The 21,415-nt window shown below is 42.1% G+C and overlaps 1 protein-coding gene across 3 annotated transcripts in view; it reads left to right on the top strand.

Moving 5' to 3' along the window:
• Nucleotides 1–21,415, top strand: part of Lin9 (lin-9 DREAM MuvB core complex component) — a 52,262-nt gene that overhangs the window by 22,670 nt on the left and 8,177 nt on the right. For all 3 annotated transcript variants that reach the window (XM_006974188.4, XM_015992993.3, XM_042258721.2), the window contains 5 exons: nucleotides 2,960–3,117; nucleotides 7,450–7,583; nucleotides 8,707–8,826; nucleotides 9,075–9,176; nucleotides 14,848–14,928. In XM_006974188.4, the coding sequence (XP_006974250.1) occupies nucleotides 2,960–3,117; nucleotides 7,450–7,583; nucleotides 8,707–8,826; nucleotides 9,075–9,176; nucleotides 14,848–14,928 (595 nt within the window). The remainder of the gene's footprint in view (nucleotides 1–2,959; nucleotides 3,118–7,449; nucleotides 7,584–8,706; nucleotides 8,827–9,074; nucleotides 9,177–14,847; nucleotides 14,929–21,415) is intronic.

A 21,415-nucleotide genomic window follows, 5' to 3' on the forward strand; every position in this document is an offset into this window, starting at 1 on the left:
AACTTTCAGAAATACCCTAATTTCAAAACTCAACTGAGGGTCTGGAGAGATGGTTCAGTGTGAAGACACAAGACACAGATTTGGTTCTCAGCACTAAATGGTGGCTTATAACAGTCTGTAACTCCAATTCCAGAGGACATGATACCTTCTCTTCTAGATTCCTTGGACACACACTATAATAAATGCATGCATATATGTGTTTATACATATGTACACACACACACACACACACACACACACACACACACTCTCTTAAGGAAAAAAATCAATTGGTATAAACCAGGAAGATGGCTCAGCAGGTAAGGGACTGGCTGCCCGTCCTGACAACCTGACTTCAGTCATGGGGACCCGGATGGTGAAATCTCGAAAATTATTAAGGACCAGCCTTAATAGTCTTCTTCCCAGGGACTCAGAAGAGAAGCTACGAACAGTGAGAATTATTTTTGGGAAAAGAATCTAAGTACACCATGTTCTTTTGTCCGTCTACTTTTATTCCTCTGGGATAAAATTCTGTCTGCACAGCTTCAGTTCTGCTCTCACGCTTAGCTCCTTTCTTGCCTGATTTCTCTCTACATTTATCTGCTGTCCCCTCTAAATTTTATCTTAATTCTCTCATCCTAGCTCTGCCCCATCTAGGTTCTCATCCATCTAGTTCTTTCCCATATCAGCTCCTCTCCCATCTCATTCTTTCTCACCTTGTTCTTTCCCATCTGGCTCTTCCTCCTCTTCTATCTTATTCCTCTAATATTCTCTTCTAGCCCTTCAATCTAGTTCTTTCCCATGTAGTTCTTTCCCCTCCAGTTCTTACTCATCTAGTTCCTCCATTCTCTTTTCTCTTCTCTGTCTAGTCCTCCCAAGACTCTGAGGATTACAGTTATATACCCATGCAATAGCAATGCTCTGGTTAAAGTAAGGTCACCAGGCTTGACTTCCCTCAGGGTCAAAAAGAAGGGGCAATACAATCCACACAAAAGAGCAGTAATTGCCAGCCATGATCTGCAGCCCAAAAGGGAAGTGACTAATGGGGAATAGAATCAACTGAGGGCTAAATTCAGTTAATATCTGAGCAAGGGGGATTTTATGTGCTCAACTGTATTCTTAGAAGTGGTTAGGTAAAGTGTTAGGAGTCTATCAGTGACAAGTGAAAATAAAACTGCCTTGTTTTCCTGTGGCCCCTTATCTGTCCAAGCTATCTTGGCTGCTGCTTTCTGGCAGGGCAGGGGAGTGCCCTTGGTGGCTGGGCAGCCTGAGTCAGCTCGATGTACCTGTAAGTAGAAACCCTTTAGTTGTGAGTTAATAGTTAAAGGTGGATCTAAAACTAGAGATAAGACTTTGGAAAGGGAGAAAGTTAAGCTTAATTAGCACATCCGCTAGGCCTTCTCAAACAGTCTGGACACTTAAGTCTGTTCTGATAAGATACTTTTGTCAGTCCTGGATGGTCCTGTCTGGGATGGTCCTGGCTGGATGCTGCTAATGAGGATAATGACAGAAGGGCCTGAAATTAGGAATCCTAGCTGCATTACTGCACAGAAGGTTATCTAAATATTCCTTTAGTAGAGGGGAAATTGTGCCCAATGAACGATGGAAAGGCTACAATAGCACACAAGAAGTTCATAGTAGGAAACGGCTAATAATCAAAAGCCAATATCACCAAGACTTCTTGAGCCTCAGTTTGACCTCTGGAAGGCCCTTGGCTTCTTCCAGGTATTAGCTTGTCATAATCAGCTGAAATCCTACTTCATATATTTTTGTGGCTTGCAGCAGTGAAAAGTAAGAACAGACCTCATAAGTTATGCTCTGATTTCCACTTGCACACCATACCGTATCTGTGCGTGTGCATGCATACACACTCAAATAAATAAATGTAAACATTTTAAAAATTCCATTTAGTCATAATATAAAAAGGAAGGAAACAAGTGAAACTACCAGGAAGGAACATGACACATGAACAAATATGAAGAAGACATGATCTTGGAAAGGAAAATTCAATATCTTAAATTAATCTATAAATTAAAACAGCACTGAGCCGGGCGGTTGTGGTGCACGCCTTTAATCCCAGCACTCGGGAGGCAGAGCCAGGTGGATCTTTGTGAGTTCGAGGCCAGCCTGGGCTACCAAGTGAGTTCCAGGAAAGGCACAAAGCTACACAGAGAAACCCTGTCTCAAAAAACCAAAAAAATAAAAAAATAAAACAGCACTGTAAAAGTATCAGACCCCCTTTCAGCCTCTATGCTGGAGATCAAACTTAGGTCTTAGAACATATCAGACAAATACAAGATGTTCTGCATCAGTATACATACCAAGCCCCTCCTCATGTTTGTTTTTACAATGAGTTCATCCTAAATTTTATATTTGCATAAAGGTGTGGTGGCAGATCTCTAAGCTCCAGGCTAGCATGGGTCATATAGTGAGCCCCAGGTCAGAGAGTGACACAGTGAGAACTGTCTCCCGCCCTCTGGTCGCCTCCCCCAAGTTTTATTTGCTAGGGGAGAAGTCAAGTAAAGAGAGTCTGAAAAAAACAAAGAAATGAAGGACAACATTTATCAGGTATCAACTGAAGTATTAAAATAGTAAGATTGACAGTACCTGCCTTGAACCCACAGAGATCCACCTGCCTCTGCCTCAGCATGCTGGCATTCAAGGCGTGCGCCACTGCATCCAGCCTCACCTTATTCTTTGAGACTCCAGCTAGTTCGATCCCATCTCAGCCTTTCTAGCTTACAATTCAAGGCAGGCTTCTGTGCCCAACTAGCATTTACACAGGTTCTGGGGGTCCAGACTTCAGTCTTGCTTGCATAGCAAGTACCCTAACACTGAGCCTTCTCACCAGCTCCTCAAAATTCGTCTGATTATACACTTAAACAGTTTATTACATTTATACACCTACTATAAATACAATAGGTGTGTACTATAACAGTTGGCCTGGCTTGGTTTATATGATGTGTGTAATTTATTCTAGATGTTCTTCTGCATTTTTTGAGGAAGAGAGATCAGCATTAAAACAGAAACGGCAGAAAATCCGGCTCTTACAACAAAGGAAAGTTGCAGATGTTTCACAATTCAAAGATCTCCCAGATGAAATTCCTCTACCCTTGGTCATTGGAACCAAAGTTACAGGTAAGTGAAAACAGGTTATTATGAGTCACTTCCACGTTGTAGCCAAGATTGCATCTATTAGAAATTTAGGAAGTGTAGCTCTGGTTCTCTAGCAGTTCACTATAGTGAAGAAATACTAGTGGGCTGAAGCGCTGCCTCAGTGGTTAAAAGCACTTGCAGCTTTTGCAGAGATCTTGGCTTCCGTTCCCAGCACCTGCACAGCAGCTTACAACCTGTTCCAGTGGGATCTGATGCCCACTTCTGGCCTCTGAGGGTACCAGTCATGCATGTGATACACATACAGGCATGTGGGCACACACTCATTTACAGAAAATAAAAGTAAGTACATTAAAGATATGTATATTACTTCAATAGTATCTACTACAGTATGAACTAAAGTAGCCAGGCATAGTGGCAAATGCCCATTATCCCTGCTCCATGGAAAGCTGAGGTCACCCTGGCCTACCTACATAGCAAGACCTTGTCTCAAAATAGAAAAGGGTTAGGGATGTAGCTTACTCGAAAGTGCTTCTCTAGCACAAGTAATAATTTAATCCCCAGAACCTCAAAAAAAAGAAAGAAAGAAGTAAAAAATAAAGCAAACTGCTATAAAGATGAAATATGTTTCATTGGAATAAATATAGCTTATATACATTTAAATTTTTAAAATTATTCTGTCTTGCTTCTACACTATCTGTTTCCTAACCAGCCTTATCTAGTTAATTCACAAGCAGCATTGTTCTTGTTATATTTGGGTCTAGAAATAATCGATTTCTAATAATTGAATAAAACTAAGTTATTCAGTAGGCTGTTTGTTCAAAACTATAAGGTGGAGGCAGTGTGTGGTGGCACACACCTGAAGACTTAGCTGTGCTGGAATCCAGAGCAGGATGCTTGCATCAGTGCCAGCTAGAGGTAACATAGAGCACTACCTACCTCACTTCACACAGTTAAGCAGGTGGTGATGATGACACACACCTGCTTTAACTCTAATACTCAGAGGCAGACAGGTCTTGAGTTCTAAGACAGGCAGGGTTACATAGACCTTGTTTAAAAAAAAAAAAAAAAAGCCCCTCAAAATTTTTTTTGTAAGATACAAGATTTGTTGATTTTATAGGTGAGATTCTGCATACTCACCTCAGTTATAGCAAAGAGGAAAATAAGATGAAAATGTCACATTTCGGGCTATAATATGTGGTAGAGCACTTGTCTAGCATGCATAAGGCCCTAGCTTCAAAGACCAGAACTGTAGCTGGCATGGTGACACACGCCTTTAATCCCAGCAGAGGCAGGTAAATCTCTGAGTTTGAGGCCAGCCTAGTCTAGATGAGTTCTAGGACAGCCACACAGAAAAGCCCCCGTCTTGGGAGGAAAAAATAAGACCAGAACTGCAAATTTTATTATGTGTGTATGCATGTTTTGTCTGCATGTATGTCTGTGTCTAGTGTCCTCAGAGTGCTGTGGGATAATGTGCTTGTGCACTGTAAAGGTTTGTCACTGGAACTGGTTTAATAAAATGCTGACTGACCAGTAGCCAGGCAGAAAGTATAGGCGGGGCAGGCAAACTAAGAATGCCGGGAAGAGGAAGGGTAGAGTCAGGAGGTGCTTTGAGCCACCACCATGAGAAGCAAGATGTGAAAGAACCAGTAAGCCATGAAGCCAGATGGCAGTGCATAGATTAATAGAAATGGGTTAAGTTGTAAGAGCTAGCTAGCAAGAAACCTGAGCCAGTAGGCCATAGCATTTGCAGTTAGTAGCAAGCCTGTGAATGATTATTCTATAAGCAGCTGCGGCCTGCAGGGCTGGGCAGGACTGGAGAGATCTTCCAGCTCCATCAGCGTCTAGAAGAGAACGTTGGATCACTTGAGACTAGAGTTATAGACAGTTGTTAGCCACGATGTAGGTGCTGGGAACCAAACCTGGGTCTTCTGCAGGAGCAGCAAGTACTCTTAAGCACTGAGCCATCTCTCCAGCCCCACTATATATACACTTTTATTTTTGTTCTCTGAGAATTTTATACATACGTACAGTATATTTTTATTATATTCACATATATTCACTGCTCCTTCCTTGCTATATATTTTTTCCTGAGTTAGAATCATATTTCCTAGTTAATATATCTCTTAGTTTTTGGTTGAAGACATGATACTATGGTAACTCTATTGTTGTCTTACAGTGTGGTTAAATTTGCTATAGTGGCTTGCCTTTGCGACTACTGGTCTGTCTTCTCCATTTTCTTTCTTTCATTATGATTTAATGTGTGTGATTCTTTTGCCCACATGTATGTCTGTGTACCAAGTGTGTGCGATGTCCTCAGAAGTAGAAGAGGGCATCAGATCCCCTAGAACTGGAGTGAAGGATGGCTGTGAGCAACCACGTGGGGTACTGGCAACCAAACTTGAGTCCTCTAGAATCCGTGCTTTCAACCATTGAGCCATCTCTCTAGTATTGTGTCTTCTCCGTTTTTATGCTTATTTTAATCTGGATTCCCAAGGTGGGACCCCTATGTCTATATAGTTCAGTGGTGAGCCTACAATGTGTGCAGAGATTTGAAAGACCTCACACTGATTTGTGCAAAGTTGCTGTTGGTTTTCAAGTCTTCTTTAACTTCTACTTTCTGCAGGCTCTCTAGGTTCTTTCCTGCTCATTTGCATCATTTCCCAGTTAGCTAGAGATGAATGAGAACTTATTTCAGCCTTTACATCTCCCTAGTTTCTGGATTCTCCCTGCCACATGCTAGCTAGCTGGCCACTCATCTCCACAAGGACAACATGCTGAGCTTAGAAAACTGTGGTGTTCTCCTGTTCTTCCCTGACTGAGTCTGCCACTGACTGCTAGAGTCTCATCGGGGTCCTTCCCTTTCGGTAGAAACCCTGATGGGTTCTATGACCTGGCTGCACTAATAAACCGTTCTTTCCAGTCACATTGATGGCAGTGGTGGGAGTGTAGGCTAGCCTCATTCATGCGGAAAGGCCGCTGACCTCCTGTCCTACTACACTCAACTCTAGAACTCTTTGAACAAGACAAGGCTTGCTGTGTAGCTCAGGCTGGCCTCACAGACTTTATGCCTCAGTCTCTTGGGTACAGGTATTATAGATATGTACCACAGTACTTGGCTCCAAGGCTATTTCTTTTCTGCATTTGGTCCATTTCCATCACACTGAATAGTTATTTTTGTCAGTCTTGTCCAGGTTACAGTTGTCTTATGTGGAAAAGAAATCCCAGCTTCTCTGCCGCCATTACTAGAAGTCCTTCTCTGCGCATGCGTGTTAGGTTGGCTTTCCTACAGTCTCCTCTGTGTTCCTGTTTACCGTTCTCTTCATTGGTCTGCCAGACAGAACAATGTCTCTGTCTCCTGCAATTGTGTTTCTGTCAAGCAATCCTTTTTATTTTAAATAGCTTAACTTGTTTATTTATGTGTTTTATTAAATATTATATATATAAGCCAGTATAAACTTTAAATTTTGCCTACTGTAAAAACTTCAGTGCCATTGTCCTCATGATTTTCACATATGCTAAAGAATTTATGTGGACGCCCTGGTGTCACTTCAGACTGGACTTAAGTGTCAGTGACATAAAAGTAGAGGCGGGAGGATCAGTCAAGGTTATCCTTGGCTGTCTTGTAGTTCAGTGTTGCCTGGGATATACACAAGACCCTATTTAAAGTTGAGAATAAGGGCTGGAGAGCTGGCTCAGTGGTTAAGAGCACTGGCTGCTCTTCCAGAGGACCCAAGTCTCTAATTTCCAGAACCCACATGGCAGCTCACAATTGTCTGTAACCCTCACACAGACATACATGCAGGCAAACAGCAATGTACATAAAATAAAAATAAATTATAAAATAAAGTTGAAAATAAACTACTCCTAATGTGTCACTTAAAAGTCTGATATCCAGCCAGGGGTGGTGGCACAACTCTTTAATCCTAGCACTCCAGAAGCAGAGGCAGGTGGATATCTGTGAATGCAAGGCCAGCCTAGTCTATAGAATGAGTTCCAGACAACCAGAGCTACATAGAGAAATCCTGTCTCAAAAAAACAAACAAAAAGTATGATATCCAGAGTCCTTTTGTTAGTTTTTTAGGTATTCAATATTCTAAATGGTGGTCTTTATTTAATCTGTTTGGTAGCTATATGATTTCATTTATATGTCAAATTAAGAATCATTTCAATTTATTTTTTTCTAAAAAGCTTTGTTAATTCTCTAATCCTAAAATAAAGTACACAGTCATGTTAAAATTAGTAGACAGTGACACTGTATTTTTAATGGTTTAAACTACATGCTTAGAACAGTTTATTTGGCAATTAATTCTTTGCATGTACTAAATATGATAATGCCTTTGTTTCTTTTCTCAGCACGGTTACGTGGTGTTCATGATGGTCTGTTCACTGGTCAGATAGATGCTGTGGACACTCTAAATGCTACTTACAGAGTGACTTTCGATAGGACAGGGCTTGGGACTCACACCATTCCTGACTATGAAGTTCTTGTGAGTGATATTTTATTAAACTTAATTAAAATGTTTTGTAGTATATTTGTATTTTGTGCCTTTTAATTATTTTAGTATCATCTTATACATTGTCTTTTATTAGAGAATCAAGGTTTCAATTCAAAGAGATGCTTAGGATTTCCCAACCCTGTGTACTACATGTCTGGAGGAGAACTGTATTAAGTCTCATTTCCAAAGCTAGGGTCCCTCCCTGTGCTTTACCCACACAGTACTTTACTGTAACAGAATGATTGTTTCTGACTAAGTAATCTGGGAATTTACACATTTTCATTCTAGCCATGAAGTTAAGGTATAGTCAGTCCTAAATTTAAAATATGAAGTAACCCCTTGGACTTTCAGTATTTTTCTCCTGTTTTATTCTACATTTATGTAGAATCAATACCTTCGCTTTTTAAAATTACACTTTTATTTATTTTGTGTGTGTGTGATGTGTGTGTGATGCTTGTGCTCGGGCTCACACATAGCACAACACTTGTTTGGAAGTCAAAGTACAACTTGTGGGAGTCAGTGATCTCCTTCTACCATTTTGGTCCCAGGAATTTAACTCAGGTCATTAGGCTTGGTGGTAGGTACCTGTACCCACTGACTAGCCCAATACCTTCACTTATTGCATGATAAATTGCCGTAATTCATCAACTTATTCAGGGCCCTGAATCTGGGTTTTGTTTGTCAGTCAAATGGAGACTAGAATCTAGGTCTTTTGATGTTATAATACACATTAACCTGCTGATGTACTTATCAGTCTTGATTTTGTAATGTGGAAATTGTGTGTGTGTGTGTGTGTGTGTGTGTGTGTGTATGTGTATTCGTGTTCACATTCTCAAGTGTACTTTGGATCGAATCCAGGGCTTAGTGATCACTATACTACTGAACTACATCCCCAGCCTTACATGCTTTTTTAATAAATAAAATAACTGCTGGAGATACAGCCCAGTGATAGTACTTGCCTAGCATGTGAAAGGCCCTAAAAACTGCTAAATAAAGAAATAAATTAATTTTAAAACTGTAACTGCAATCTGGACTGGTGAGATGCTGTATTTCAAGTTGATATACAGTGTTTACAAATTCTCCAAATTTTATGCATTATTCTCTTTTCCCAAAGAGTAATGAACCTCATGAGACAATGCCAATTGCTGCCTTTGGACAAAAACAGCGGCCTTCTCGGTTTTTTATGACTCCTCCACGGTTACATTATACCCCTCCTCTCCAGTCACCAATTACAGTAAGTAATACAGGAATGCCCTCAGTAGTGCGACCATTGCAAATATCAACTGTGTTCTCATGAAGACACATGGCAACTACTTCAGGACTTGAGCTACTGATGTCTATATTATTTTAACTGATATTTAAATAAGTAAATAGTTGCTGGAAATATTTTCTTTGTTATTGATTTAATGTAATTTTAATTAAACAACTTTCACTTTCTCTAAAGATGCTGGCATTGATTAGATGATTCCTTCTGTCCCACAGGATAGTGATCCTTTATTAGGACAGTCACCTTGGAGAAGTAAAATCTCTGGCTCTGACACGGAGACATTAGGAGGCTTTCCAGTAGAATTCCTCATCCAGGTGGTGAGTCAAGACTTGTCCCTTGCAACAGTCTGAAGGAAATACCCAGGAGGATGGGAGCCCAGGGAGCCCCGTGCATCGCCCCCCATCTGCTGCACTGACGTGGTTATTGGTGCTTGTGTATTGGATTTTTGTGGGTGCTTTCGTTTTGTCTTGGGGGTTTTTTCTGGGAGGGTGCAGAAAAACGTTGAGAGGACTATAAAGATTTTTCACATAATCCTCCTGCCTCACACATGTGTAATGTCCTTCACCAGAGTGGTGCGTTTGTTACAGCCAGTGAGCCTATATTGTTTCATTGTCGCCCGAAACTAGAGTGTAGCAAGGTTCACTGTTGCTTCTGAGTATTTTAGGGGTTTGGACAAACTCTGTTTGTTGTGGTTAACTGCTGACCTCTGCCTAGATTCTCTATTGAAAAAAGGAAAAGGAATGGACTGATGAAGGAGCACACATGGGTTTGTTTATACTTTGGGCAAACCTGGGAAAGACTCCTCCTTTCTTTGTGCCCTTTCTGAAGCGGTGGTACTGTTCTGTAGAAAAGGTGAAACTAGCTGAGCGGTAGAGCACTCAGGAGGCAGAGGCAGGGCATCTCTGTGAGTTCGAGGACAGCCAGAGCTACACAGAGAAACCCTATCTTGGAAAAAAAAAAGAAGGAAGGAAAGTAAAGAGGAAACTAAAGCCAGGGGAAATGTGTATGGTAATGTTACTGTGAGATCAGTCATCAGAGCTGTGGAGAATTCTTCCCCTGCATAGCCCGCTGGCTCCGGGTCTTCTTAGGCTTTCCCTTTCTCAGCATGCTGAATCCTGTGGAAGTTTTGATTCTCCGCTGTTGTTGTTTGTTTGTTTGTTTTTTGGGGTTATTTTGTTGGTTTGTTTGGTTGGTTGGTTTGGTTTTTCAAGACAGGGTTTCTCTGTGTGCTTTTGGTGCCTGTTCTGGATCTCGCTCTGTAGCCCAGGCTGGCCTCGAACTCACAGAGATCCACCTGGCTCTGCCTCCTGAGTGCTGAGATTAAAGGTGTGCGCCACTGCCGGCCAGCTCCACTGTTTTATGGTCTCTGGTTCAGTAGTCTGGTAGGCAGAGGGAGGGCTGCAAGTATCTCCCTAGAATACATGAAACTGCCAGGGCTTCACCTCCCGGGCTCAGCACTGGAGGACAGTGCTAACCCCTCTCCCCTTCTAACAGCTCAGTCTTAAGGGATTTGGGGTGTTAGGTCGTCTATTTAGTGCTGGGGTTGTGTTTCATTTCCTGAAATATGCCTGTGCCTGAGAGAAAGGGTGGGCAGAATATGCACTTATGTTTCTTCTGTGTCTTCTGATGCCTTGACATCTCATCTCCTTGTAGCACTGAATAATAGTGTATTGTGTGGATGTGCTGCCATGGATCTATCCATTCACTCACTGAAAATGTCTTGATTGCTTCCAGGTTTTGGCAATTGTAAATTCTGATTCTACCCTAAAGATGTATGTGCAGGTTTTTGTGTAGCAGGGTTTTGTGTCTGAGTAAGTTGATAATGGAATCTAGAGGTTTGGTTAGGTTTGTGGCTCCCCCACACATACATACACCCTTTGGCTGATTTTTATATAAATGCTGTTCTCTCTCCCCTCTCCCTCTCTCTCTCCCTCTCCCTCTCCCTCTCCCTCTCCCTCTCCCTCTCCCTCTCCCTCTCCCCCTCTCCCTCTCCCTCTCCCTTTCTTTCCTTTTTTTTGTTTTTTGTTTGTTTTGAGATGAAGTCCACATGTATCTTAGGCTGGGCTGGAATTTGCTGTGTAGCCAAGGATGACCTTGATCTTCCTGTCTCCACTTCCAAACTGCTGGGGTCGCAGACTACAGTGCCTGATGTATGTGATGCTGGAATTTAACCCACAAACACTAGGAAAGCACTGTACCTGTTGAACAACATCCCCAGCTCCTGGGTGTTGTACTTTCCATAAGTCTGTGACATTTCACTGGCTGGCTGTCACTGATGAGTTATTCATTCATTCAATATATTGCTGTTAGGTCTCAAACCCCAGGACAAATGGCTGAGATGCCCATTAACATCAGAGCGAACCTGGCTATCAGGTTCTCTCAGCACCCCTCAACCCTTACCTGTTGTGGGGTATACCAGCCAGAAGGACTCGGTAACATGTAGGAACTGTGGGATGCAGGGAGAACCTGGTGGCCAGTGTCCACTTTGATATGTTAAATTGGCACCTCAGCCATTTGCCCCAGGGGTTGAGACTTAACAATTGCAAAAATGGGGTCCAGAGAGAGGGTTCAGTGGTTAAGAACGCTCCCTGCTTCTGCAGAGGACCACAGTGTAGCACCAATCTTAAAGGGTCTTATTAATAATACCTCGAGAGCCAGATATTGGAGTGCATGCTGAATGATCAGAGAAACAGAACAAGCCATACTAACCTCACTTTGCCAATTCCTCATATGATCTTGTTTCCTCAGACTGAAAGCCTCTGAATCCTCATCGAATTAATCTCAGCTGAACGGCTGCTAAAAGCTAAAAGCTTAACCAGGCTCTAGTTCCTGGTCCTCACACCTTATACACCTTTCTGCTTCCTGCCATCACTTCCTGGGATTAAAGGCGTGTGTCACCATGCCTGGCTGTTTCCAGTGTGGCTTTGAACTCATAGAGATCCAGATGGATCTTTGCCTCCAGAATGCTAGGATTAAAGGCGTGTGCTACCACTGCCTAAACCTATAGTGGCTGTTCTGTTCTCTGACCCCTGTGCACAGCATATTGGGGAGCACAATATCACCACACCAAGGTTCAGTTTCCAGTACCTACATGGAGACTCATAGTCATGTGTAACTCCAGTTCCAGGGCTTCCAACATCCTCTTCTGGCCTCTGCAGGTGCTGCACACATGTGGGACATAGACATACATATAGACAAAACACTGACACACATAAAATAATAAAAAATTTAAATTAAAAATAAATCATTAGGTTTTTATTTTAAAAGGTTCTTGAGATGCTCATTTCATTCTGTTGTCTTTCTTTGCTCATTAGCTGAAATAATTGTATAAGAAAAGCATCACCAGGCATGGAGGTGCATGCCTGCAATTCCTGGCACTCAGGAGCCAGAGGCAGGAGCACCACTGAATTTTAAGCCAGTCTGGTTTACCGAACAAGTCCAGGCCAGCCTGGGCTACATGGCAAGACCATCCTTGAGGGATAGAATAAAGTGTTTCCCTAATATGTTATTTGGTTACTTAATGGTGTAAATTGCTTAGAAATACAGGATAAATGTTTGATGCTTTCTCTTTGCTTCCTGGTTCACAAACTGAGTTTGGTGACTAAAGTCATCTTGTTCCATGGGATCTGACACCCTCTTCTGACCTTCCTGGGCTCCAGGCATGCTCATGGTGCACAGACTTACATGCCAGTAGTAGAGCAACCGATGACCATAGTACTGCTTACTTAAGCTGCTTAATGTTTTTAAAAATATCACTATGAACTTAAGGGTCTTTAACTTTAGGCCAGGTGGTGGTGGCGCAGGCCTTTAATCCCAGCACTCGGGAGGCAGAGCCAGGTGGATCTCTGTGAGTTCGAGGACAGCCTGGTCTACAGAGCGAGATCCAGGACAGGCACCAAAACTACACAGAGAAACTTTGTCTTGAAAAACAAACAAACAAAAAAGGATTTTAAGAACTTTTGTGTTTCTCTTCTCAGCAGTTTTTGATCCTATTGGTCTGCAAATTGTTCATTTTGAGCTGTGAACGCTATTCAGATTGATTTTTTGTTTGTTTGTTTGTTTGTTTGTTTGGTTTTTTGAGACAGGGTTTCTCTGTGTAGTCCTGGATGTCCTGGAACTCACTCTGTAGACCAGGCTGGCCTCAAACTCACTGAGATCCGACTGCCTCTGCCTCCCGAGTGCCGGGATTAAAGGTGTGCGCCACCACCGCCCGGCTCAGATTGACTTTTTATAAAACTGTTATACTATTTTATGTTTTCTGCCAGTGCATAAACTAGTCACTTCTGTGAAGTAGAAACCCATGCAAATACAGAGAAGTAGCAAATGTCAAGGGTTGCAGAAGTGGAGGTTGTTACAGGGAGCCTTGTACAGGCTTCGTATGCAGTTCTCTTGAATACTTTCTGGTTCAGGCAAAGAAGCTTGGGAAATGTCTGCAAGGTTTGACTGCAGAAAGAAATAGACTTTGTGTCTGAAGGGATTTGTACTTATTTACTGTTGTCCTGGAGTCATGAGAACCTTCTGCAGACCGATTATTTCAAGTCTTCATCTTGCCTGGGAAACTTGCACAGTTGAGCCTAGCAGCTGGAGTTAGTTGTTCAACTGCCTTCACTGGGGCAGGGACACTAGGAACCAGAGAGGCACACGTCCAGAGCCTGACCACCGGTGGGTGTGTCCGACGTGGGCAGGTGCTGGTCCACAGAACCAGAGAGACGGGAGTATACGAGTAGGGCTCCGAACTTTGTCCCTGAGTTTCCCAGGTGGACTCCTTAATCCTTTTAACATATCCTAATTACAGTAGATTTTAAATGATTTATCATCACATTTTTATTTATTTCATGTGGACTAGAGATGGGTAGATGAGTACACCGTGTGTCATAGTGCAAATAACTTTGGGAAGTCTGTTCTCTCATTTCGACATGTGGGTTCCAGGGATTGAACTCTGGTCCCTAGGTTTCATAGCAGGCATCTTTACCCACTGAGCCATCTCAGTGGCCCAATTATTTTAACTCTGAAAGTAGCCACATGGCTATATACATGTGCAGAAGTCACTGTATGTGACAGAGCTCATCCACATTTTGTATTTGTATTTGTTTTAGTAGTAGTAGTAGTAGTAGTAGTAGTTCTTTCTTCCCTCCCCTTTTTCCTTTAACAAAGACATTTTTGTACAAATTCATTTATTTTACTCAGGGAGTTGGCACATACACCATGTTGTGCTTTTAGGGATCAGAAGACAACTTTGGAGGGTTAGGGTTTTTTGCTTGTTTGTTTGTTTGTTTGTTTTTTGAGACAGGGTTTCACTGTGTGGTTTTGGTGCCTGTCCTGGATCTCACTCTGTAGACCAGGCTGGCCTCCAACTCACAAGAGATCTGCCTGGCTCTGCCTCCCGAGTGGTGGGATTAAAGGCGTACGCCACTGCCCACTGAGGGGTTAGTTTTTTGTCCGGTGGTGACACACACCTTTAATCCCAGCACTCAAGAGGCAGAGCCAGGTAGATCTTTGAGTTTGAGGCCAGCCTGGTCTACATAATGAGTTCTAGGACAGCCAGGGCTACACAGAGAAACCCTGTCTTGAAAACAAAAACAAAAACGTTAGTTCTCACCTTCCCCCATGTGGGTACAGGGAATCAAGCTTAGGTGGTCAGGCATGGTAGCACATCTCACCACCTCTAGTTACAGTAGATTTTAAAGTAATATTTTCTTTCCCAAGTCAGCATCTCATTATGTAGACGAGGCTGTACTGGAACTTGTTTTATAACCTCAGGTGGCCTAAATTTGTGGTCCTCCTTCCTCAGTATCCTGAGTATATGTTCTATACTGAGTTTCAACTATTACTTTTACTTACTATTCACGTGTGTAAAATAAGATGCTTTGCGATAATTATATTGAAACTAAAATGTACCATCAGAACATATTAGTGAAAACTGAAAATATATATTCAGATATACCTGAATGTCTTATTTACTCCAAAACATTTCTCTTTTGTCTACAGACTAAATTATCAAAAATTCTCATGATTAAAAAAGAACACATCAAGAAATTAAGGGAAATGAATACAGAAGCAGAAAAACTGGTAAGGATTTGAGGATTTGTCTCCCTTTGTTTATACTTGTCTAATTTTAAAATGGTAGGGTCTTCTAATCTCTCTCTCTCTCTCTTTTTTTTTTTTTAAATACCTTCTGGAAAAACCTTTGAGGCCTCTTTGTTTTTGTTCTGAAACCAGGTCTTGCTGTGTTTCCCTGGCTGGCCTGAAGTGTACTGTATAGAGCAGGCTGGCTTCCAGCTTCTGGAAGGCCTCCTGCATTTGCCTCCTGGTGCTAGGACTGCAGGCCTGTGCCGCCACACCTGGCTTGCAATAAATATTACTTTAAGTCATTACTTGATTTCACTTTTCCTAACTATAGTCAGTACACTCCAGTAAATCACAGTGTGATAAGTCCTTACCCCTTAGGCCAGTGGCTACCCAGTTGCATAGGGTTCATGGATGGATTAGCTTCGTGGATGATTTATATGAGTGTAGAATCATATATGCTAATCAATGCATCTTACTAAAGAAGATTTAATGACAGCTTTTTTTTTTTTTTTTTTTTTGGTTTTTCTACACAGGGTTTCTCTGTGTAGTTTTGCGCCTTTCCTGGAGCTCACTTGGTAGCCCAGGCTGGCCTCGAACTCACAGAGATCCGCCTGCCTCTGCCTCCCGAGTGCTGGGATTAACCACCGCCCGGCTTAATGACAGCTTTTTAAAGGTGCTTCAGAATAAGGTAACTAAGTCATCATATTTACGTTAACTTGACAAAGATTTTATTAATCAGATAAGTCCAAAACATTGAGTGAATTTTATTTGTAAGAAAGAATTAGTAGAGGTGTTGGGTTTTCTGAGATTGTCTGTATCTGTGTGAGTCTATGCCTTATGCATACTGATACCCTGGAGTCCAGCGCAGGTTGTCAGATCTCCTTGGGCTGCAATCACAGGTAGTTGTGAGCTGCCCAACACAGGTGCTCAGAACTGAACTCAGGTAAACTATTTACATAAAAATACTCTTTAAAAGTAACTCTCAGACAGGGCGGTGGTGGCACACGCCTTTAATCCCAGCACTCGGGAGGCAGAGGCGGGCGGATCTCTGTGAGTTCGAGGCCAGCCTGGGCTACCAAGTGAGTTCTAGGAAAGGCGCAAAGCTATGCAGTGAAATCCTGTCTCCAAAAAAAAAAAAGTAACTCTCCTCATAGACTAGGCTGGCCTCAAACTCACAGATATTCATCTGCCTCTGCCTCCCAAGTGCTGGAATTAAAGATATGAGCAACCACAGCCAGCAAGATATTTTCTTATCAAGGCATTGAAAATAAAACCTGGGGTTGGGGTATATAGCTCAGTGAGACCTGGGTTCAAACCATAACAGAAATGAGTGGGTGGGTGGGTGGGTGGATGGGAGGATGGGTGAGTAGATGGATGTTCAGTTACTATCATGTATACATAAATAAATAAACCCACAAACTTAGATTCAGATAAAAGAAAGCAAGAGGTATTAAATTTTTTTTTTTTTTTTTTTTTTTTTGGTTTTTCGAGACAGGGTTTCTCTGCGTAGCTTTGCGCCTTTCCTGGAGCTCACTTGGTAGCCCAGGCTGGCCTCGAACTCACAGAGATCCGCCTGGCTCTGCCTCCCGAGTGCTGGGATTAAAGGCGTGCGCCACCACCGCCCGGCGAGGTATTAAATTTTTATGGAATAGTATATGTTTCCAAAAAAAGAAAATCCTTATTCACCCTCATATGTAATGAAAGAGCTAACATCTGAATTGTTCAATACTCTGCTAATTGTACTGATTTTTTTTTTTTTTTTAGGCAGTGCACACTAAAAGTATCAAAGGTATATTCTAGTGTTTTTCTTTCCTTTTCTGTAAAGGAACTTCAGGTAGAAAACACTAGACTAGCTGGACTGTGGTGACACAGGCCTTTAATCTCAGCTCTTGGGAGACAGAGGCAGGCAGATCTCTGAGTTCAAAGCCAGCCTGGTCTACAGTGTGAGTTCCAGGACTCCACAGAGAAACTCTGTCTCGGAAGACCAAAAACACAAACGAAACAAAACCCCACTAAATGTCAGTTATTTCTAACCAGGTGTTGTAATACTAACTAGTAGTGATTTTTATCTACCCTGTCCTCATCTAGCCTCTACAACTCACAAATATTTAATCTTTTTTCAGTAATTTAAGTTAAAAGTTGGTTTATTTTTAATTTTACCAAGTAATTTGAGTATTTCACTATTTTTCACCTCAAAAGGATTGGACATAGTACTTTGTTCAAAGTATATGTTCTTACAAAGAAAATCTGTTCAAGTTTTCTTTTCACTCAGCAAAAACAAAAATTGTTTTGGACTGTGTGTAGGTATGTGTTGTATGTCTATTCATGTCCACATGTATGTGCACATACATATACATGAACGTTTGGAGACCAAAGTCCAATGTGAGGTATCTTCCTCAGTCACTCTCCACAGTATTGTCTGTCTGAAGATAGGGTCTGGTCTTTCAGTGAATCTGGAGCTTATGGATTCACGTAGGCTGGCTAATCCCAGGGACCTGCCTGTCTTTGCCTACCCAGTGCTGGTATTGCAAGGCAGTGTGTGTGCTGGGGATACACTTTCAGGCCCTTAGGCTTGTGCAGCAAGCCTTGTACCAACCCCCCAAAAAATTTGGTGAAGTTTTTCAGAGTATAGCTTTGAACTAGATTTTTTGGATCAAATTATATAGTAATGGTGAGTTAGTGAAAGTTTGAGCTCGTTAACTTCAATGTCTTTTCTGTTTTAGATTATTCAAATATGTCTTAAACATATTAAAATGATATGGGGCTGGAGAAATTGCTCAGTGGTTAAGAGCACTGGCTGTTCTTCCAGAGGGTCTGGATTTGATTCCTGTCACCTACATGGTGCTTCAGAACCATCTGTAACTCTTCGGACCTTCCCGGACACTAGGCAGACATGGTACAGAGACGTACATGCCACGGTAGTAGAGCAAGTGGACCCCATAGTACCTGGAAAGACTGAACATCGTGACAGTACTGGAGTAACTGACCGTGACAGTGCTGGGAGACGGACAGACTGACAGACAGCATGCAGACACATGACTTCATGACAGGTGGTTGACACAGTAGGGAAAGGCGTCTTTGGAACAGTGGCAGTGAGTTAACTGGCTGTCTGAACAGGATTGGGGGGTTGGGGGTTCAGCCATTACTGTGTCCTAGAGATGAAATGGCTGGGGGTTTAAATCTAGAAATGGAAAGTGGAGCTATGAAAATTTAAGAGACTGTAAGCGATTATATTTATGACTTTAGAGTAAGGACTCCTTAGACTAAATCAATACAGAAAACAGTCGCCATAAAGGAAAAGATTGATAAGTTAACCTACATTGAAATTAAGTATCTTTGAACAGAAGACACAAGAACAGAAACTAAAAGGCAAACCACGGGGTCAGAGGAAACATTTACAGCTGTGCACAGTAAGAAAAAGATGTGCAGCCCAGTGGACAACAGGAGTTTTTACACAGAAAGATATTCAAACATACCTCCAGAATGTCTGTACAATACTCAACTTGGCAACGAGGTGTGGTAGCACACACCTATAATGATAGCACAGAGGCGAAGGCAGGAGGATTGGGGTTGATAAGTGAGACTTTTTCAAAAACTGATGCTCAACTATGTTAATGCTCAGAGTAATGTGAGTACACAGACACCATTCATGCTCTTTTAAAGATTTCATTTATTTTATTTTAAAACTTTGTTTTTATTTCATGTGTATGGGTGTTTTGTCAACATGTATGTCTATTAAAGACTTAATACTAAAGATGGGTGAAAATTTGACAAGTTAAAATTTCCTAACCCACGACTCCGGATCATTTTATCCATTAAAACTAGCCATATGTAGCCGGGCGGTGGTGGGCACGCCTTTAATCCCAGCACTCGGGAGGCAGAGCCAGGTGGATCTCTGTGAGTTCGAGGCCAGCCTGGGCTACCAAGTGAGCTCCAGGAAAGGCGCAAAGCTACGCAGAGAAACCCTGTCTCGAAAAACCAAAAAAAAAAAAAAAAAACTAGCCATATGTATGGAAAGTGTTCACAACAGTAGTGCTGATAGTGGCTTATATTTGAAGCAGCCCAGATACAAGCAAGTAGAGCCCAGCATGCTGTACTGTATAGCAGCAGATGAACTAATATGCATATTTGCAGTGGGAGATGAATCTCACCAGTGGGGGCTCAGCCCTGTTTCTAGTGCTTAAGAGGGAGAGGGAGGAGGTTCACTGACGATCCCAGGACCCCTGCTTTCTATGATGAGCTCTGACTACCTACAGCTGCATATCATGATGCTTTCGCAAAAAGAGCAAAAAGCAAATGATATATCCTGTTTTGCCATAGTTTATGAAATAAAGATAATACAAAACTAACTTTATGGTAATGTGGTAATGGCGGCAGAGAGAAAATGGAAATAACAGCACAGGTAGGATATAGGATGTTGGTGTTCTCCTCATTGGCCTAGGTGGGTTTCCTTATCATTCGTTTCCCTAATTTTTGTTTGTTGTTTCGGTTTTTTTGTTTGTTTGTTTTGTTTTTTGAGACAGTGTTTCTTTGTATAGCCTTGGCTATCCTGGAACTCACTCTGTAGACCAGGCTGGCCTCGAACTAACAGAGATCTTCCTGCCTCTGCCTCCCGAGTGCTGGGATTAAAGGCGTGCACCACCACTACCTGGCTGTTGTGTCTAATTTTACTGAGATAGAATTGATGCTCAGTCAGCTGTACTTGCTTGAAATTACAATGTGATCATATGCCTGTGAACCCATTACCATATGCACTGCTAAAAAAGAAAATTGTTTATTGCTACTCTAAAATTTCCTTTGGTAATCTCTCCTTGATTTCTAGGCAGCCATTGATATGCTACCTGTCATCATGGGTTAAGATTAGTTTATATTTTCTAGAATTCTGTATAAATAGGATCGTGCAGTCTGCCTGAGCTCTTTCATACCTGGTTTTGGCATGCAACTTTGAGATACACATACTTAGTGACGGGATTCAGAATACACACTTGCTTTTTTCCTTCAGTGCCAGTGATCAAACCCAGGGCATTACACTCGTACCACTGAGCTGCCCCTCCCAAGTTCCTGTTCTAACTACTGAGTAGCACCTCACTTCATGAGCATGCCACAGTTTATCCATTCCTCTACAGAGGAGCACTTGGATTTTTTCCCATTTCTAACTTCTCTCAGATTGCTGTGGATATTTGTGTATAAGTCTTTGCATAGATAGGTGTTTTTATTTCTCTGGACATGTTTTTACACAGGTGTGATTACTTTGCAGTAATCCATTTAATTGTATATGTTTGGGCAATTTTATATTTAAACTTCAGTTAAAACAAAAACATTAGGGGCTGGAGAGATGGCTCAGGGGTTACGAGCACTGACTGCTCTCCCAGAGGACCCAGGTTCAATTCTTAGCACCCACATGGCCACTCACAACTGTCAGTAACTCCAGTTCCAGAGGATCTGACACAGATACACATCCAGGCAAAACACCAATGCTTATGAAATTAAAAAAAAAAAAAAAAAAAAAAAAAACATTAAAAAACAAGATGATAATGTCAGGCATGGTAGCACATTCCTTTAAATCCAGCCCTCAGGAGGCAGAGGCAGGCAGATTTCTTGAGTTCAAGATCAGCCTGGAGTACGTAGCATATTCTGGGACAGCCAAAGGTACAATTCCCCCCTGTCCTGGGGATTCAGACCCACGTCCTCACATTTGCTAGCCAGAACTCTGTTGTTGAGCTGTACCCCAGCCCTATGACATGTAATTTCCAGCGGGAAATTACACCTGTGTGACTTCATTCTAGCACGTAGGAAGTTCATTCGTGTCTGACAGAACTCTTCCCACTCCCGAAAAAGCATGCCCGGTCAGTTGACACGTTCCGTTAACAGCGGAGCCCCCTTATTCCTTTGGTCCCCTTTTCTGGCTTCCATGGGGACTGCCACATGTAGTGCAGAGACATGACACCAGAGTCAAAACACCATACACATAAAAATAAAAATATCTTTAAAAAGTTGCAGTGTGTGAAGACTAACCATATCACTCCATCTTCAGGTATAGCGAGCTGGTTAGTGTGCAAGGAAATGTTCACACATTCTTCAGCGAGAAGATAGGCTGCTGGAAGGCTACTTGCCATATTGATAGCCAAAATCCTACTTCTGGATTATTTGTGTTAGTGCTTTTCAGTTACTGTGATAAAGCATGGTGACCAAGGAAACCTACAGAAGAAGTTGTTTATTTCAGCGTATGGTTCTGGAGGGCTAAGAGTCCTTGGTGGCTGGAGCGTGAAGCCGAGTGCTCACATCCTCAACCATAAGCACAGAGTAGAGAAGGTGAACTGGAAGTGGCATGGAGTTCTGAACTCTCAAAGCCCACCTCTAGTGTCACACTTCTTTATCAAACTTCCCTAATCAGTGCCAACAACTAGGGCCTGTGGGGGTCATCCTCATTCAAACTGCTACCTTCCTTTCTCCCCACCCAAGTAGTTTATGGCCATATCACATACAA

This window comes from Peromyscus maniculatus, chromosome 11 (genome assembly GCF_049852395.1).
Source record: "Peromyscus maniculatus bairdii isolate BWxNUB_F1_BW_parent chromosome 11, HU_Pman_BW_mat_3.1, whole genome shotgun sequence".
Classification (NCBI taxonomy): Eukaryota; Metazoa; Chordata; class Mammalia; order Rodentia; family Cricetidae; genus Peromyscus; species Peromyscus maniculatus.